This window comes from Pollachius pollachius (genome assembly GCF_949987615.1).
Source record: "Pollachius pollachius genome assembly, chromosome: 3".
NCBI classification, from domain to species: domain Eukaryota; kingdom Metazoa; phylum Chordata; class Actinopteri; order Gadiformes; family Gadidae; genus Pollachius; species Pollachius pollachius.
The window spans coordinates 24,213,154-24,227,774 of NC_136936.1; the positions used below are offsets into that span (position 1 = coordinate 24,213,154).

The following is a 14,621-nucleotide window of genomic DNA, read 5'->3' on the forward strand; positions in this document are numbered from 1 at the left end:
CTCTCGATATCTCTGATTACATTTACTTAGATGGGGGACCCTGCGGGTGTGCCTGCTGAGACAGCGGTGACCTTGACTGATGATGAGGACATGGGCTGCTGTGATACGGACTTTGATCACGTCTGCACAATGATAGGCGTCGTGGCCACTGCGTTGAACCTCCTTCTGATGATGGCGGTGTACATATATTTTGTAAACACGGATGACACTGAAACGAAAAGAACCACGCGGATCTTCAGTGGATGGAAGCCATAGTCTATACACCGAGTCATAGTAGTTTAATCCTTCAGCATTGGTCTTTAATTCATAGCAACATAGCAAACAGTTAATAACAACCTAGCAAAATAACACCCAATGGAGTAAAAGTCTGGGTTGGCCATATATACTGAATATGAATGGAACGCCTGCATATGCACAACGAAGGTTGAGTGGCCATATGCAGTGCCATACATATATAATACTAATATAACAAAATAGTATTGTGTTATATTATAATCAAAACATCAGCATCATTCTGATATGGATTTAAAAAATCTGGCACTATCAGTGCATTGCAACATTTATTTATATTCCTGCCTTTGACTTTTAGATCAGTTTATCATGAATAAATACATGACATAGTGTAAATGTATAACTTTTTATAAGATATCTGGTTAATAATTGAAATAATGGAAAGATTATTCTGCTTTTCACCATTTATTCCTTTACCAAATATATATATATATATAGTGTACACAAATAAGGAGCTTGTCTCGTATGCCGAGATCTAAATACATGTTGTTATTATAAATGAATACTGAATAACATAAAACGGCCAAACATAGTAAATCTGCTGGGATCCCCCATCATGGTCCTTGGGCTATGCTGGCCGCAGGTGGGCCCATGTGGATGTCTGGCAGCAGGTGGCAGCTGGTGATAATATCAATCTTCTCAGAGACAGCTTTCAGATCGTCCAGGATGAGTCTGATGCTGTGGGAGGCGTTGATGATGGCCGCCTGGGATGTGTTGAGCTGAACGGTGGCACTGCGTACCTACCACAACGATACGTGGGATCAGGTCAATACGAAGGAACTGAGCATTAAAAGCCCATTCAAATATATATTATGGGGATAGGGGATGGGGGGTGTGTAGGTGGTATATGGTAAAATAGTAGATACAAAATAGTTCAAACTGTAAAAGTAGATACTCCTGCAAGTTAAGAGTTGAAGGTGATATTCTTTACCTTGTTGACTGTGTCCTTTGAGACAGTTGGGTAATGAACCCATGCAGTGAATGTAAATACTTACATTTCAGACTTACCAATAAATGCACTTTTTGTTCTTTTGTTTGATGAATATCTTGTGGGAGCCAACATCACAGTATAAACATGTCCAGAACAGAGGACGGAGATGGTCAGAATGCAGGACGCTCACAGCCTTACCTCTCGACTGGCGTTGCCGTAGACCTGCCGTAGCGTCTGCGCCACGTCGGCACACAGACGGCTGTTAGACTCCTGCAGCTTCTGCTGCAACAGGGTGTCTCCTAGAACATCAACAACAACAACAACAACAAAATCAACAATTAATAACCAGACAAAACACAAAATAAAGAGAAAAGGTATAACCTAAACACTCATGATAACATGACCATTTGAAACCACGATAGTATTGTGGTGCATTCACAATACTACCGTGGGTACAAATGTTCATGTTACCGTTAGTGTTTACAATATTCCTACATAACACTATATTGATTAAGCTAATGCTTTTGTGAAGTGTTTTTTGAAGTGTAAATCAAGTACATAAAATGTTTGGTCATTGGCACAATTGTTCCCGCTTGATTTATAATGTAGGTTTAGGTGGGCATGAGTGCTGCTCATATGCACGCAAAACATGGTACATGAAGAGATAATGATTGTGTAGTTCCTCACCGTGGGGTCTATGACCAGGGCTCCATCTATCTTCCACTACCGATTGGATGTCAGGGTGGTCTCTGACCACTATGAGGGGAGGCAGGTCTCTCCTAAGTATCTGAACGTTGTCATAGCTCCCTGCTGGGGAAACACCAATCGGTTGCCTCTTGGGCTGATCCAGCTCGCCCTCACTGTCCGTCTCAGAGGCCTCGCCGGGGACCTGAATCCATCACAATAGATACAAATCAATTCTCAGTTTAAAATATATATAAACGCAAACAATTCAATATTAAATCACTGAGTTCGATTGGTCAACAGGGCTTGTACATCAGAATGCATCATGGGCTTTTTTCTATACGCCATACTGAGAGGAATCAAGAGAGTTGTAGATCCTAAAGCAACGTGGAATAGGTCAACAATGTTAACCCATAATGACAAATCATGTGTCAAAGTCTCTTGTAACTGTCATAATCCTACACAGACACTAGAGCACGTTTCTGTCACCTTGGCTCCAACAGCAGCAGCCTGGGCAGCGGTCGGCAGGGAGGTGATGTACACCTCATCATCAGAGTCTGTCTCTGACGCCTCGCCCTGCACCACGATCTGGTATCTGTTGGACATCACTGCACAGGAACATATTCTCAGATTAGCCTTTAATGCAAACACAACCTGTAGTCGAACTTGGACAGCAGTAGGACTTTTACTAGCGTGCACGTTTATACAGCAGAGAGTTGACTTGTAGGCTGACGCTATGGTAGATTGTCACAGTGAGTCTAGAAATAATAGAAGCAAATACCTCTTCACCGCTAACCCACAAATCACATGATAAAGCAGGAAGTCCACTCGGAGGTTTTAAACCAATCCGATTCAGTTGCGCTGAGCTCGTCAACACAATGGACACGCGGTATAATGACGTGGCGTGCAGTCATTGGGCGACAGACAGCCGGAAAAGAAACATCTGAAAGGTAGCAAGCAAGTGGCTGTAACAATGTATTTGAGTGATCAACTCTAAAGATCTATATTAGTGTATCCAATATGCAATCATTATATCAATCCGATTGTTTTCATTCCATTGTAACTCAAAATGTCGGTATCACTCGTGGATCTCAGCCTCTTTCTGTTAGCTGGATGCTAACGTGAGTCGTGTCTGCTCTGGCTAGGGGATGCTCCGGACACTAAATTAACCTGTCTCTATACCTGTATATGTTTCAGACATGGCAGACGAGGTCCTTTTCGACTTTCTCCACATGGAGATGGTGAGCCATGTTTACAAGGAGCAGCGCTCCAGTAAAGGAGAGCTTGATAGCAAGGTAATGGTGAACCGGTTAAACCACTGTGTCTGTTAACGTGACTCTGTTCGTCTTAAGTTACACTACTCTCTTCTGCCCCGTATCATTTCCACATCACCGTTCTGTCTAGTAAAAAGTTGGGAGTATTTAGCTACCCTTCATGCACTAGACGCACATTTACATTTGGACAAACAATAATTGTCCATATCATCCACATACAGTAGACATACATAAATAATAATAAACACTGAGGCCAACCAACAATAGTTGAGCTTCAGTTCTGCATCCTCATCGTGATACACTACTAGGTGTTTAGATGTTCCACAGTCTCTTTACCTGTCCGCACTGAGGTTCACTTCCATTTCATACTGCAACCTGTAGTGATCCTAAATTACCTAAGAAGATCTGTCTGAGTGAGTCTGTAATTGGTCATTCATAGACCTAGACTCCACAACCGTTCTATTTTGTTTTGTTTTTTGCCAGGCTTTCAATTCACTTATGCTTTGTAAAGGATCCCTCTAATCTTGTCTCAACAGACATAGAAACTCCTGCCAGAGAGTCTTGTTTTATTTGAATCTCTGTTTGTTTCCCTGCATATGTCCTTTCCTTCAGGACCGAGCTGTATGTGTCTCCATCCTGGAGGGCATGGGATTCAGAGTTGGACAGGGACTCATTGAAAGGTACCGTTTGGTTATTTTTGGTTCCTGTGCCCTGCATATAAGATCTAAATTTGTTGTGCATATCATGCTTTTTTAAGGTTAATAATTGCACTTTGGGGTACTACTAGAATAGGGTTACATGCCTGTATGTTAGAAATACCCATTATTATTCTCACACTGTTTATTTCTGCAAAAAACAATTTCAGCGTCTTTCAAAAACATTCGGTTTTGTATAATGTCGCTTTAAGGCCCCCCTCCCGAGTAGCCCACTCTGCTGTGATTGGTCAGCACGCTCACTCTGTCGCAATTGGTTGAAGTTGGTTGCTGTGGTCTGTGTCGGAAAATCCCCCCCCCCCCCCCCCCCCCCGCGACTTCTGCACTTCAGCTCTGCCCACTGCACATTCTGACCGTGCGTCACACTATTACGGAAGTATTTAAGCGCAAACGAGCCGTTTCACACACTTTTGACAAGGCGTTCTCGGTAGGCACGAATACTCCCCCTGGTTCAGACTTACATTTTTCTAGCTTAGCAGACATAAAACATATATACATACGTCATAAAACAAAAGCAAAGGGAATATTCGAAAAAGCATGATATCACCCCTTTAATTGTTGATCAGACCTCTGAATCACTGGTTCTCTAATGCCAGGATGACCAGGGACTCCCCCAGCTTTAAGGACGAGTTGGACATGATGAAGTTCATCTGTAAAGACTTTTGGACGCAGGTCTTCAGGAAGCAGATTGACAACCTCCGAACCAACCACCAGGTGAATCAAACCCACTGAAGAAAACACAATAATCGCGTGCCATTCTGTGCAGATAAGTTTGACTCTGTGTTCACCACACAAAAGACGTTGACCAGGGTATCGATCAAAAAGGAGCTCAATGTATCTTCTGAGTGGCATGTGGCTCAAGAGGTAGAGTGGGTTGGCTGGTAACCGGAAGGTTGCTAGTTCGATCCCCGGCTCCTCTTACCATGCCGAGGTGTCCCTGAGCAAGACACGTTACCCTAACTGCTCCTGACGAGCTGGCTTTCGCCGTGCATGGCTGACATCGCCGTCGGTGTGTGAATGTGTGTGTGAACGGGTGTTAGGCAATATTGTAAAGCGCTTTGAGTTGCCACTGGTTAGGAAAGTTGTATGACTGTATAAATGATGTCCATTTACCATTTAGAGACTGTTGACACTGTGTAATAACTACTGAATGGCCCCTGGCAGGGGACCTATGTGCTCCAGGACAACAAGTTTGTTCTGTTGACTCAACTCTCAAGTGGCAAACAGTATCTGGAAGAGGCTCCCAAGGTTACACACACACACACACGCACACGCACAGCCACTATTTAAATTAGTCGCCACAATGGCATCTAGCCTGATCCATACTCATCAATACAGCCAGGCTTTAACTGTGTCCCTGTACATCTCTTCTGTGGGTCCTCTATGCAGTACCTGGCGTATTCATGCGGTTTGGTGAGGGGAGCGCTCTCCAACCTGGGTCTAGAGAGCGTGGTGACCGCCGAGGTCTCTCTGATGCCTTCCTGTAAGTAGCCTCCACTCCAGGTAGAGGGTTAGGTTCCATGGGGGTTGGTGTGGCTTCAGGCAGAGTGGGCCCAACTGTCCTTGCAGGCAACACTGATTCACTGTCATGATGTATTGGCCTCTTGCTCTGGTTAAGAATTATTTAGTTTGGTGAAACATGTTTACATCTTTAGAGGTTATGGTGGTTTATCACTGCTGAGAATGGCGAGCAGAAATGGCTTTGTGTGCACATACAACTAACACATCCGTGCACAACAGATATTGTGTGCACTTTACTCCACTTTAAAGCAATATTTCTCTGCTGGTGAGAGCAGTAATATAGCCTGAGGAGAAAATGAGGAGAAAATCATCATTGAGTGTATAGTGAAACAGCATATAAATGCAGTCTTTGCTCTCGTGCTCGCAAAGCATTGTCCTGCTCGCTTGGAGGCCTTCTCTCCTCGCTCTGATATCTGTTCTCCTAGTGCTGCGGTCTTTTGGCATTACGTGGGCCGAGCCAGCGATGGCCTTTGTGTCTCTTAATGTGATTGGTTTCGTGTTGCTGGACAAGCAAACACCTCTTGAAGTGCTTGGATGATCAGTTGGGTAACATAAAGCAAGCTGACATTTAACCAAGAGTATGCTCAAGAGCTGGCGTCTCAGAACACGCTGTTGAGATCAATCAGGCAGCTTGCAGTTGCCGTTAACAAAAAATGTCACTATGCCTGTCATGAATTAAAGTAGGACCATCAAGCACAGTGAACCATAGTCAGCCTTGAAGATTGGCAAAACTTGAGTACGTAGAATACCAACAGACCAGGATATATATTAGCGTTAAATGCTGACCCTGAAAAATACTGCATTGCCTTGCTGTAGTTTTTTAGTGTAATGATAAGGGAGCGATCATCTAATGCAGTCTAATAAACCATCGCTGTCACTGTATTTATACAGATTATGTCTGTATTTATAATATTACTACCACAGTAATGTAAATGCTCCCTGCATGGATTTCCCCAGGCTGTTTCTCTGCAAACAGAAAAAACAATGTCTAAAAGTGATAGGTTAGAGCAACCAATCACGTTTAGGGATACAATGGCCATTGCTGACCCCGCCCACTTAGTATCAGAAAGAAAACCATTGTGTGCATGGGGGCCTTAGTTGCATGCTGCTTCACTTCAAGTAGGCGCTCAATTAATCGTTCCTAACAGGCTTTATTATTGATCTCGCGATCAGAGAACTAATTAACGTGAGTGAAGTTATACTGCTTGCAATAATGTTTTGTGCGCTATAGTGTGTAAGTAGTGCGTGTGGACAAAGTTTTTGCTTGCGACTTTTGGCAGTGATATGCCACCATAGCCGATCTCCAAGTGCTGTGGGAGGAGAAATGTGAATCTTCATCTAGTTTGAAATGTATCATTCATTTGCATCTGCCAGCTCGTGAATGTCTGGTTGTGAATTTATTTGATTGGATTTGAACTAATTGTGTCCATTGATCTTCTGTTGTTTCCATTGACAGGTAAGTTCCAAGTGGTTATCCAAAAGTTATGACCAGAGTCCCGTGTTGCCCTCTGGAGAAATAAACCACACGCATCGAGAGCTCTGGCACCATTCTGAAAACAACTAAAAAGACATTGGGGTTTTTGTCTACTGGCCAAGAAGTTGACAAAATTCAAGTTAGGGCCCTGAAAGAACAAGCCATCTCCAGTCAGCTTATCTTTACACTCTACAGAGCCTAATGGACTCAGTGCTTATGGCCGGTCTGACTTGGCAGTGAGGCAGAGGCGTTCTACGCAGACATGTGAAGTGGTTCTCCCCACGTCAGTGGGACCCCCTGGATGGGTTGTCTTCGGGAGGGACCGAGGTGCTCAGCAATGTGAATGTCAACCTCAGTCGCTACTTTTCTGGTTTTCTTGTTTTACACTGTTTACCCAAGAGGTTTCTTTACTTAGTGTGTACACAGAGGTTTGTTGTGCGTCTGTAGCTGTGGTTAGTCCTTTAGAGAGTGTGGATGTATAGGTTCAGTGTTGGTGCTGGGACTTGTAACCGGTCTGGAGCCCGGTCTGATGGGAACAAGTCCCTTCCTTCCCATCATGTCATAGTTGAAATAATACAATATTGATACTACTCTATTATTAGGGTATTTTATTAATATAATATTATTAAAATTAAGACACTGGCAAAAGAAACTGTCATAAACAACGTGGGGCTTTTTTGTTGTCCCTCTGTGGGGTTTGCCTTGTGGAGTTTTTGTAATGCAAGGTTGGAGTCTAGAATACAAATGATTAAAAATATAAAACCTGAGTAGGAATCTTTCCTCCAAAAGTATCCACAAACACACTCATTCACTCACAGATGAAGAGTAAGGATCAACTATTGTAACACTTTCTAGGGATTATTTTTGTACATAGATGTGTATTTGTTGTCACTTGTAATAAAATGTAAATGGTCAGGAAATGTTTTTCAGGAATTCGATTTTTAAAAGTTACATGCAACATCTGTATACGTAAGGTATAAACGATCAAATGGTGTCCATGAAATGTGTAATTATAACCTTTTACCACTAGAGGGAAACATTTGTCTTTAGAGTTATTAGCTTGTTTATTCGTGTTTTTCTAAAACCATCCATGTTTAAACATTCCTTTGTTTTTTATCTCTCGTTCATTCTCCAAGAGACGGAAATTAAAACTTATTTCACGCAGTCAATGATTCAAACCTTGAAGCATTGTATACACTATAAAAGCACTTTGATCTGCCAAATTGTATTATTTAGTTCTTATTAACTTATTTAATAGTATTTTTCATTTGGCATGACATCAAACATTAGTTTAACTGATAGATAACATGTATTGTGTATAGCTCAAAGGCACATAGACCTACCTATATTTGTGGTATAGCATTGGTCTTATTACAATAAGTAGATTGTTATATTATTAATATTGCACATCTAGCCACACTAGTAAACTGTTTTGCTGTGCTAACACCAGACGCAGGAGTAATTTGGGTAGGCCTTCTAGAGCTAAGGTTACTTGAATACCTCTTTCCTTCATAACTGACTTTTTCATTATCTTCTCTTTTATGTGATGACAGATGTGTTACAGTTTAAGTGGTTGCATTAGAAATTTCACCAAACGAACATCCTGTTTTTATCCCAATCGTGTAATCAAATGTAATAGAATAACACTTATTCCACTGTTTATAACTTTGAATAGTCCAATAGAGAACAACAAGTTAACGGTGAGGTTCCTTAAACTAGAGAGTGAACATCCACCACAATATAACCTTAAGCCCATCCCTCTGGAAATTCGTTCTAACCCCAGACAGTATGGATAAAGGACAAATGAAGGCAGCCGAGGCAGGAGGGAGAATAATTAGGATGCTTGCATGAATGGGCAGGCAGCTAATTCCTTTGAGTTAGTGTTCAAAACGATTTAATATCAAGCCCAATGTTACTAAGAGTGAGAACTTTAAAGAAGTTGAAAAGAGAAATAGCGGAGGATGCTGAATAGTGCAGCACGGTAGTGGATTAGGATGGAGAGAATAAGAGATTCAGACAAGAACTTAAAGAAATGAGAGAATGAGAAGGAGGGCTTGAGGGGGAAAATAGTTGAAGAAGTTGCAAAGAAGAGCCAGGCAAGGGAGGGGAGCGAGAGATAGACAGAGAGAGGAGAGAGAGAGAGAGAGAGAGAGAGAGAGAGAGAGAGAGAGAGAGAGAGGGGAGAGAGAGAGAGAGAGAGAGAGAGAGAGAGAGAGAGAGAGGGGAGAGAGAGCAGGGGTAAGAGCACAAAGGGAGAGTGCTTAAAGAGAACGAGGTAAATTGGGGGGTGGGGGATGGAGAGAATGGGGGACTGCCTCTAAGACACTCTGTGGCCCTGCCTCTAACCAACTCTAACCCTTTAGACACTCCGAGACCCGCAAACACTCCGACCGTTGGAGTGAGAGAAAAGCTGGGGCCTTGGTGAGGGGCTGTAAGGGGGATTGATGGTGGGGGGTAGTGGGTGGGGCTGGGTGTAGAATGAGAGCAACAGCTGTTGAGCACTGCATAGCCCTACAAGCAACCCCCCCCCATCACCACTACAAAACGCCACCTCCACTATCCTGCATCACAATGTGGCCAATCCACTCATAAAGAGGACTTGCTGGCAGGGGAAAGGGGGAGGCAGGCTGGGGTGGGGGAAGGGTGATGGGACAGGCAGGGGAGGCAGCAGGGGAGAGGGGGGAGGGTTAAGACTAGGAGTTAAGAGGTAGAGAAGTTGATGGTAAAAAAGGAAAAGTAATATTCATTCTGTAAAACGTTTCACTCTACCCCTAACCCTTACAATTCAGTTACAGCATCCATTGAGCAGACACGGAGCGTCTTTTGTACCGAGAGACACAGGCTCTATTAATCAGGGTCTCACAACAGTGAAAAGATTCCGCTACATTTAGTAATATTTAATTGGGAGGAAGACATTAAAAAATATTATCATGGTAGATTTTTATTTCATTTTAATGTAATTTCTTAAATGCAATTCATTTAAAAGAGTGTTGAAACATAATAGGTCTCCTGTTCTTTTAATTTGAATGTGGTTGGAAACATGGCTTGTGTATTGGTCTTTACTTTTACACATGCTTCGGGCATTTTTATAGTAGCGCCCACAATGGACCAACATTGTAGGGCAGTTTATTTGTGCATCAACTTCGTATGTCTATAGTGGACATGCTTTTCATCTCTGTGGGGAGACTAATTAGGCCTTTATAATGTATCTACAAAGTGTATTAGCTCAGAATCTGTCTGTGTACAACATCGGCCCTTGTTTGTATTGAAGACATATGTCCCTGCCACTATCTCTTGATGTCTTGTGAGTGATGTCCATATTAATCATTTTGTACATTGTAACTGTACATCCCCTGATGTCACCGGCCAGGTTTGTGTCCGCAACAATGATAAAAAACCTAAAGGACATCCTCCATACCCAGCTCCTTTTATAAACACCATGCCGGCCAATATCTTAATGATGAGCCAATCCAGCGCTGCTACAGTGAAACTAAAACAAGGGGGAAAGTTTCCAGTGAAAAACTATTTTCCTGAAGATGCAATAAGCTACACCACCCTCCCCCAAACTCTTCCTTCCTACTTAACCCTCACAACTTTATGTTCTGTGCCCCTGCCTCATGCTTCACAGGGCAATAGTGCAAGAAGTCGTCTCTGGGGAGCGTATGCTGACCTACGGTGCAACTGAATACAGCCATCTGCCTGCCACTCCTCTGTCCCACAGGGCACGACTGTGGGAGAATGTCTATCACAATGCACCTCTCTCTCGTCCCTCTCCCTCTCTCCGAGTCCCTTTAACTCGTTCCCAGCCAGTGCCCACTCACAAACAGCCAGCCCATCTCATTGTAACAGTGACAATACGAGAATGACTGAGCGTTTGTGTGGGAAGACAGAGTGAGAGTGGCAGAAAACAGAGAGGCAGGGAAATTCTTCAAGAGCCAACCGTGAGCACGCATCCTTAGCAGTTCGGTGTTCTTCCTTTGAGTTGTAGCCATGGTTACGACAGGCATTGCAATAGAAACACTAATTCATGTTTTTGTATGATGTCAAAAACGGGGGAGGCTCGTGGTGAAGGACATATTTAGGGGAAGAACTGCTTCTCTGTGCTTGGTAGTTGTAAGGTGAGAAGCATCTGCACCCACCTGACTAAACAACCTTACTTGGGCAAGTCTGATAGATGGAAGTCATTTATTAGCTGTTTCCTTGAATAACAATAACTGGTTCACCTATTGGACATTATGTCATTCAAAGCTTAGTAAGTTACAATACTGGTTTACTTATGTGAACCATAAAATACATCTATTACCTAAAATCAGTTCATATAAACCCCCAACAAGTCAAGTTGTAATCAATTGAAATTGCCGTTATTAGCCCTAGAGTTTCCCAGGGAAAATTAACAAGAGAAAGTGGTGTAGAGAGCAGGCTGCATGGGATTTGAGATTAAAACCCCAAACAAAAGGCTTCCGATCTCCATATGAAATCTCATGGCATCACTACACACACTTCAGTGACCAATCGCCTAGCCGCTGTGCTTCAGTGGAGACTCCTAGGCCTGTACTTAAAGCTTAGATCAGTGGCCACACCCACCATCAGTTAGGTCTTTGGTGAAAGCAAGGACAGGGGAAAAGATTAAGACCAACTTTTACAATACCTTTGATTCTTGTATAGATAAGCACTGCAGTGCACTTGCCGAAGTGCACCACATTTGAACTCTGGAGCATTAAAATAATCTCTTGAATGATGAACTTAGTCTTATAATTTGAGGGACATCACAAGATTGCTGATGGCCGTCAGCCTTCAGTTTAGGCATTGTCTTTCTCGCTAACGTCAATGGTTAATGTTCCAATAGATGCCTACATTTTCCTTTTAAATCTTTCAATTGGATATAAATGCAAATATACTAAGGACGGAGTTACAGCCGTTAAAAGTTTAATATTTAACATTTGCTTGACTTTCAAAATTAAAACAACATTTCATAACTTTCTGATTACTCCCTCTTGCACTCCAAGAAAATGCTTGGACATGCAACATTCATTAGAAATGACCGGAAACTAAAACCCGAACTATGGAGTTGGCCGTAAAGGATTTTATTTCCTAAATACAAAACCAAAATAATAGAAATTACAATTTGGAATACTTGAGAGCTTTAGCTGAGTGAAGCACAGACTTGTACGAGTTAAGACTCAATGCAGCAATGAAACTCAGAACATGGAAACCATTTGTAAAAGAAAAACAACTTTATTTCTGGTACAAAAAGCATAAGAAAACCCCAAATATATTAAACTTAATCTTGATACAACTTGAAGTCCTCTATAAATATGTTAAAATAATTTAAACAAATTAATTTACTAAGATTATCACGTTTTTAATCACTAAACAGGCCTCAAACAAGGATGGTGAATAAGCCTCTTTTAAATAGACCCGTAATGGCAAAGAATTTGCTCTCAGAACTAACATCACAAGCCTAATACAACTAGATAACACGTCTAAAAAATAGTAATGTTCCTAAACTCAACACATTCAGGATCCTACTCTGTAAGGCAGGAAACCCGGGGCCCCATTTACACGGTTGTGGTCAGGTTTCTGCATTGGTAAAAGGGGTGTGCTCTTAAATGCATACACTTTGAGAACAATGTTGCAGAAACAATGGAATATTTAACAGCAATGAACTACAGAGTTGTACACATACAAGAGATACTTTTGGTCGGAAAGAGGCCTGCCTAGATCTAAACATCACAAGCACAGGAGGAATATCTAATCAAGCTTACAAATACACCCTACAAAACAATGACACAGCTCTAAAAATGGCAAAAAACAACACTAACGCATGCAATCTTCCATTAGAAGTACCCATTTTGGCCCCCTTCGATGGCCCAGCCAGTAGCCGACAGCCCATCGGATAACGGGTAAACACTCCCAACTGAAGTGTGGACTGATTCATAACACTAAAGGCACGTCATTTTCATAAGAAAATGCAACATTCTGGTTTAAGGCCTGTTGTCCAAATACTAGACAGAATAGACACCTTACATCTGTGCGGTTGGGACAGAACTGACTTCACTATTTATACATTTTTTGATAGCGCTGTGGTTATGGTTGGGGGAGGGATTCCAACAATACACATCGAGTTTGGCCTCAAATAGTTCAGGATCTTTGGCGTTGAAACTTTTAGATATACTTATTGATATGGAAAAAATGGAAATTTAGTTGCGTGGCTGGAGTGCAATCACCAAAACTTATGTGATCAATAATCATAAATGCGTCATGTGCTGGCACTAATAAATATGCATCTTATAGGCATTTATCCATTACAAAATATATTTCGCATCATCTTGAATGCTACAAATGCAGAGTACAGCCGTACTCATTCCACTCAGCAACCCCCCATACCCAATCACGTGATGTCATCACAGGGTTGTTGGTGACATTCAAAAAGTGTGATTAATCCAAAGTGTGACCACGGTAGGCATGACGTGGACTGAAGGAGCTTATAAGTGTGTTGGGCAAGACAGAGGGTGTGACATCAAAATTCATCATCAAAAGCCTGTATTATTGTCTGTGTGCGATCAAGCACTACAGGACATAATCGGCCATGTCCTCGGGGACAGAGAGCTGACTGAACACCGTCAGGCGCCGGGCGTTGGCGTCGCCACCGTCAGAGCCACTGAGGGAGCTGGCCGAGCTGCTGCCGCTGTCGTGTTCCGGCTCTGACAGGGAGGTGGAGGAGAGGGAGCGCGGGCCCAGTTGGCCCGCAAACCCCCCCGCCGTCACGCCCGGACTCTGACGCAGGGAGGGTGAGGTGGCCGGGGAGAACCCGTTCAGGGAGCAGCCGGAGTCGGGGGAGGGCAGGAAGTGGGCACGGGGGTCTGAGGAGGAGGCCGGGCCCGTCGGAGGGGCTTGCTGTGGGTGGAGGTGGTGCTGGGCGGCGGACGCCTCGAAGGCAGAGTCCATCTCCAGCAGGGCGTGGGAGAGGAGCTCTGTGATGTCGGCACAGGAGGGAGGTGCAGCGGAAGGGGGAGCCCGCAGGAAGGACCCCAGGGAAGGCGGGGGGAGGGTGGGGAGGGCTTGCTGCGAGTGGGGGGCGGAGGGGAAGCCGGCAAAGCTGAAGCTCTGCCTGAGAAGAGGAGGTCGGCCGGAGCGAAAGGAGCCCGGCTCGGAGAGGCCGCAGGTGGTGGAGGACATGGAGGATGAGCGAGGGTGCGGCTGCTCCAGGTCGTCCTCGTTGTTGTGGACAAAGTGGCAGCGGATCCCGTAGGGGCAGAAGCCGATGGTGTGGAACGTGCGACAAGGCTCTGTTTTGTACTTGGGATGTCTGTTGAGGTCACGCAGCTCATCCAGCCCATGGGCAAACTGGCACTTGTTGCCATATTTGCACACGCTGCTCTCGGCGAAGGAGCGGCACAGTTCGGTCTTGTAGCGCGAAGACGACGAGCCAGATGAGTTGGAGGCGGTGGAGAGCAGGGAGGAGGCCGAGGAGGATGAAGGCAAGGTGGGGCTAGTGCTTAGAGAAGGGGACCTGCCGGCACCCAGGTAGGGCCAGCCCAGAGGCCCCCCTGCACTGCTGGTTTCAACCATGCTCAGAGAGCGCTCTGCCCAGAACCGCGACCTTGCCCACTGGATCGAGGTGGGCTGCTCGGGAGGCTGGGGGCTGTCCGGCTTCTGGCACCAGTGGCTGGAAGGCAGGAAGGCGTCCATTAACTCAGAATGCTGAGAGAGGGAGGAAGGAGAGGAGGAGA

The 14,621-nt window shown here is 44.1% G+C and overlaps 3 protein-coding genes across 4 annotated transcripts in view; 1 reads left to right on the forward strand and 2 right to left on the reverse strand.

Annotated features, from left to right (window-relative positions):
- Positions 1-305: 305 nt before the first annotated feature.
- bloc1s3 (biogenesis of lysosomal organelles complex-1, subunit 3) lies at positions 306-2,714 on the reverse strand. The gene is made up of 5 exons (XM_079732679.1): positions 2,688-2,714; positions 2,396-2,514; positions 1,910-2,111; positions 1,421-1,521; positions 306-1,031 (listed from the first exon to the last, which is right to left on the reverse strand). Exons 2-5 carry the CDS (start codon positions 2,510-2,512, stop codon positions 846-848), a joined length of 606 nt encoding a protein of 201 aa, XP_079588805.1. The 5' UTR covers positions 2,513-2,514; positions 2,688-2,714; the 3' UTR covers positions 306-845.
- Positions 2,715-2,830: 116 nt separating this feature from the next.
- Positions 2,831-8,045, forward strand: trappc6bl (trafficking protein particle complex subunit 6B, like). Its single transcript, XM_079732680.1, has 7 exons — positions 2,831-2,856; positions 3,104-3,201; positions 3,793-3,860; positions 4,490-4,607; positions 5,058-5,141; positions 5,283-5,376; positions 6,871-8,045. Exons 2-7 carry the CDS (start codon positions 3,106-3,108, stop codon positions 6,900-6,902), a joined length of 492 nt encoding a protein of 163 aa, XP_079588806.1. The 5' UTR covers positions 2,831-2,856; positions 3,104-3,105; the 3' UTR covers positions 6,903-8,045.
- Positions 8,046-12,110: 4,065 nt separating this feature from the next.
- Positions 12,111-14,621, reverse strand: part of LOC307072394 (mRNA decay activator protein ZFP36) — a 3,608-nt gene continuing 1,097 nt past the window's right edge. For both annotated transcript variants that reach the window (XM_079731675.1, XM_079731676.1), the window contains exon 2: positions 12,111-14,621. This exon is cut by the window's right edge. In XM_079731675.1, coding sequence (XP_079587801.1) covers positions 13,459-14,621 — 1,163 coding nt within the window. In that variant the 3' untranslated portion in view covers positions 12,111-13,458.

Coding starts and splice junctions, on each gene's coding strand:
- bloc1s3 (XM_079732679.1), bottom strand. CDS start 2,512: ATGTCCAACAGATACCAGATCGTGGTGCAGGGCGAGGCGTCAGAGACA. Junction 2,112..2,395: donor CTGCTGCTGTTGGAGCCAAG/GTGACAGAAACG, acceptor TGATGGATTCAG/GTCCCCGGCGAGGCCTCTGA. Junction 1,032..1,420: donor ACGGCAACGCCAGTCGAGAG/GTAAGGCTGTGA, acceptor TCGTTGTGGTAG/GTACGCAGTGCCACCGTTCA.
- trappc6bl (XM_079732680.1), top strand. CDS start 3,106: ATGGCAGACGAGGTCCTTTTCGACTTTCTCCACATGGAGATGGTGAGC. Junction 4,608..5,057: donor ACCTCCGAACCAACCACCAG/GTGAATCAAACC, acceptor GGCCCCTGGCAG/GGGACCTATGTGCTCCAGGA. Junction 5,377..6,870: donor GGTCTCTCTGATGCCTTCCT/GTAAGTAGCCTC, acceptor TTCCATTGACAG/GTAAGTTCCAAGTGGTTATC.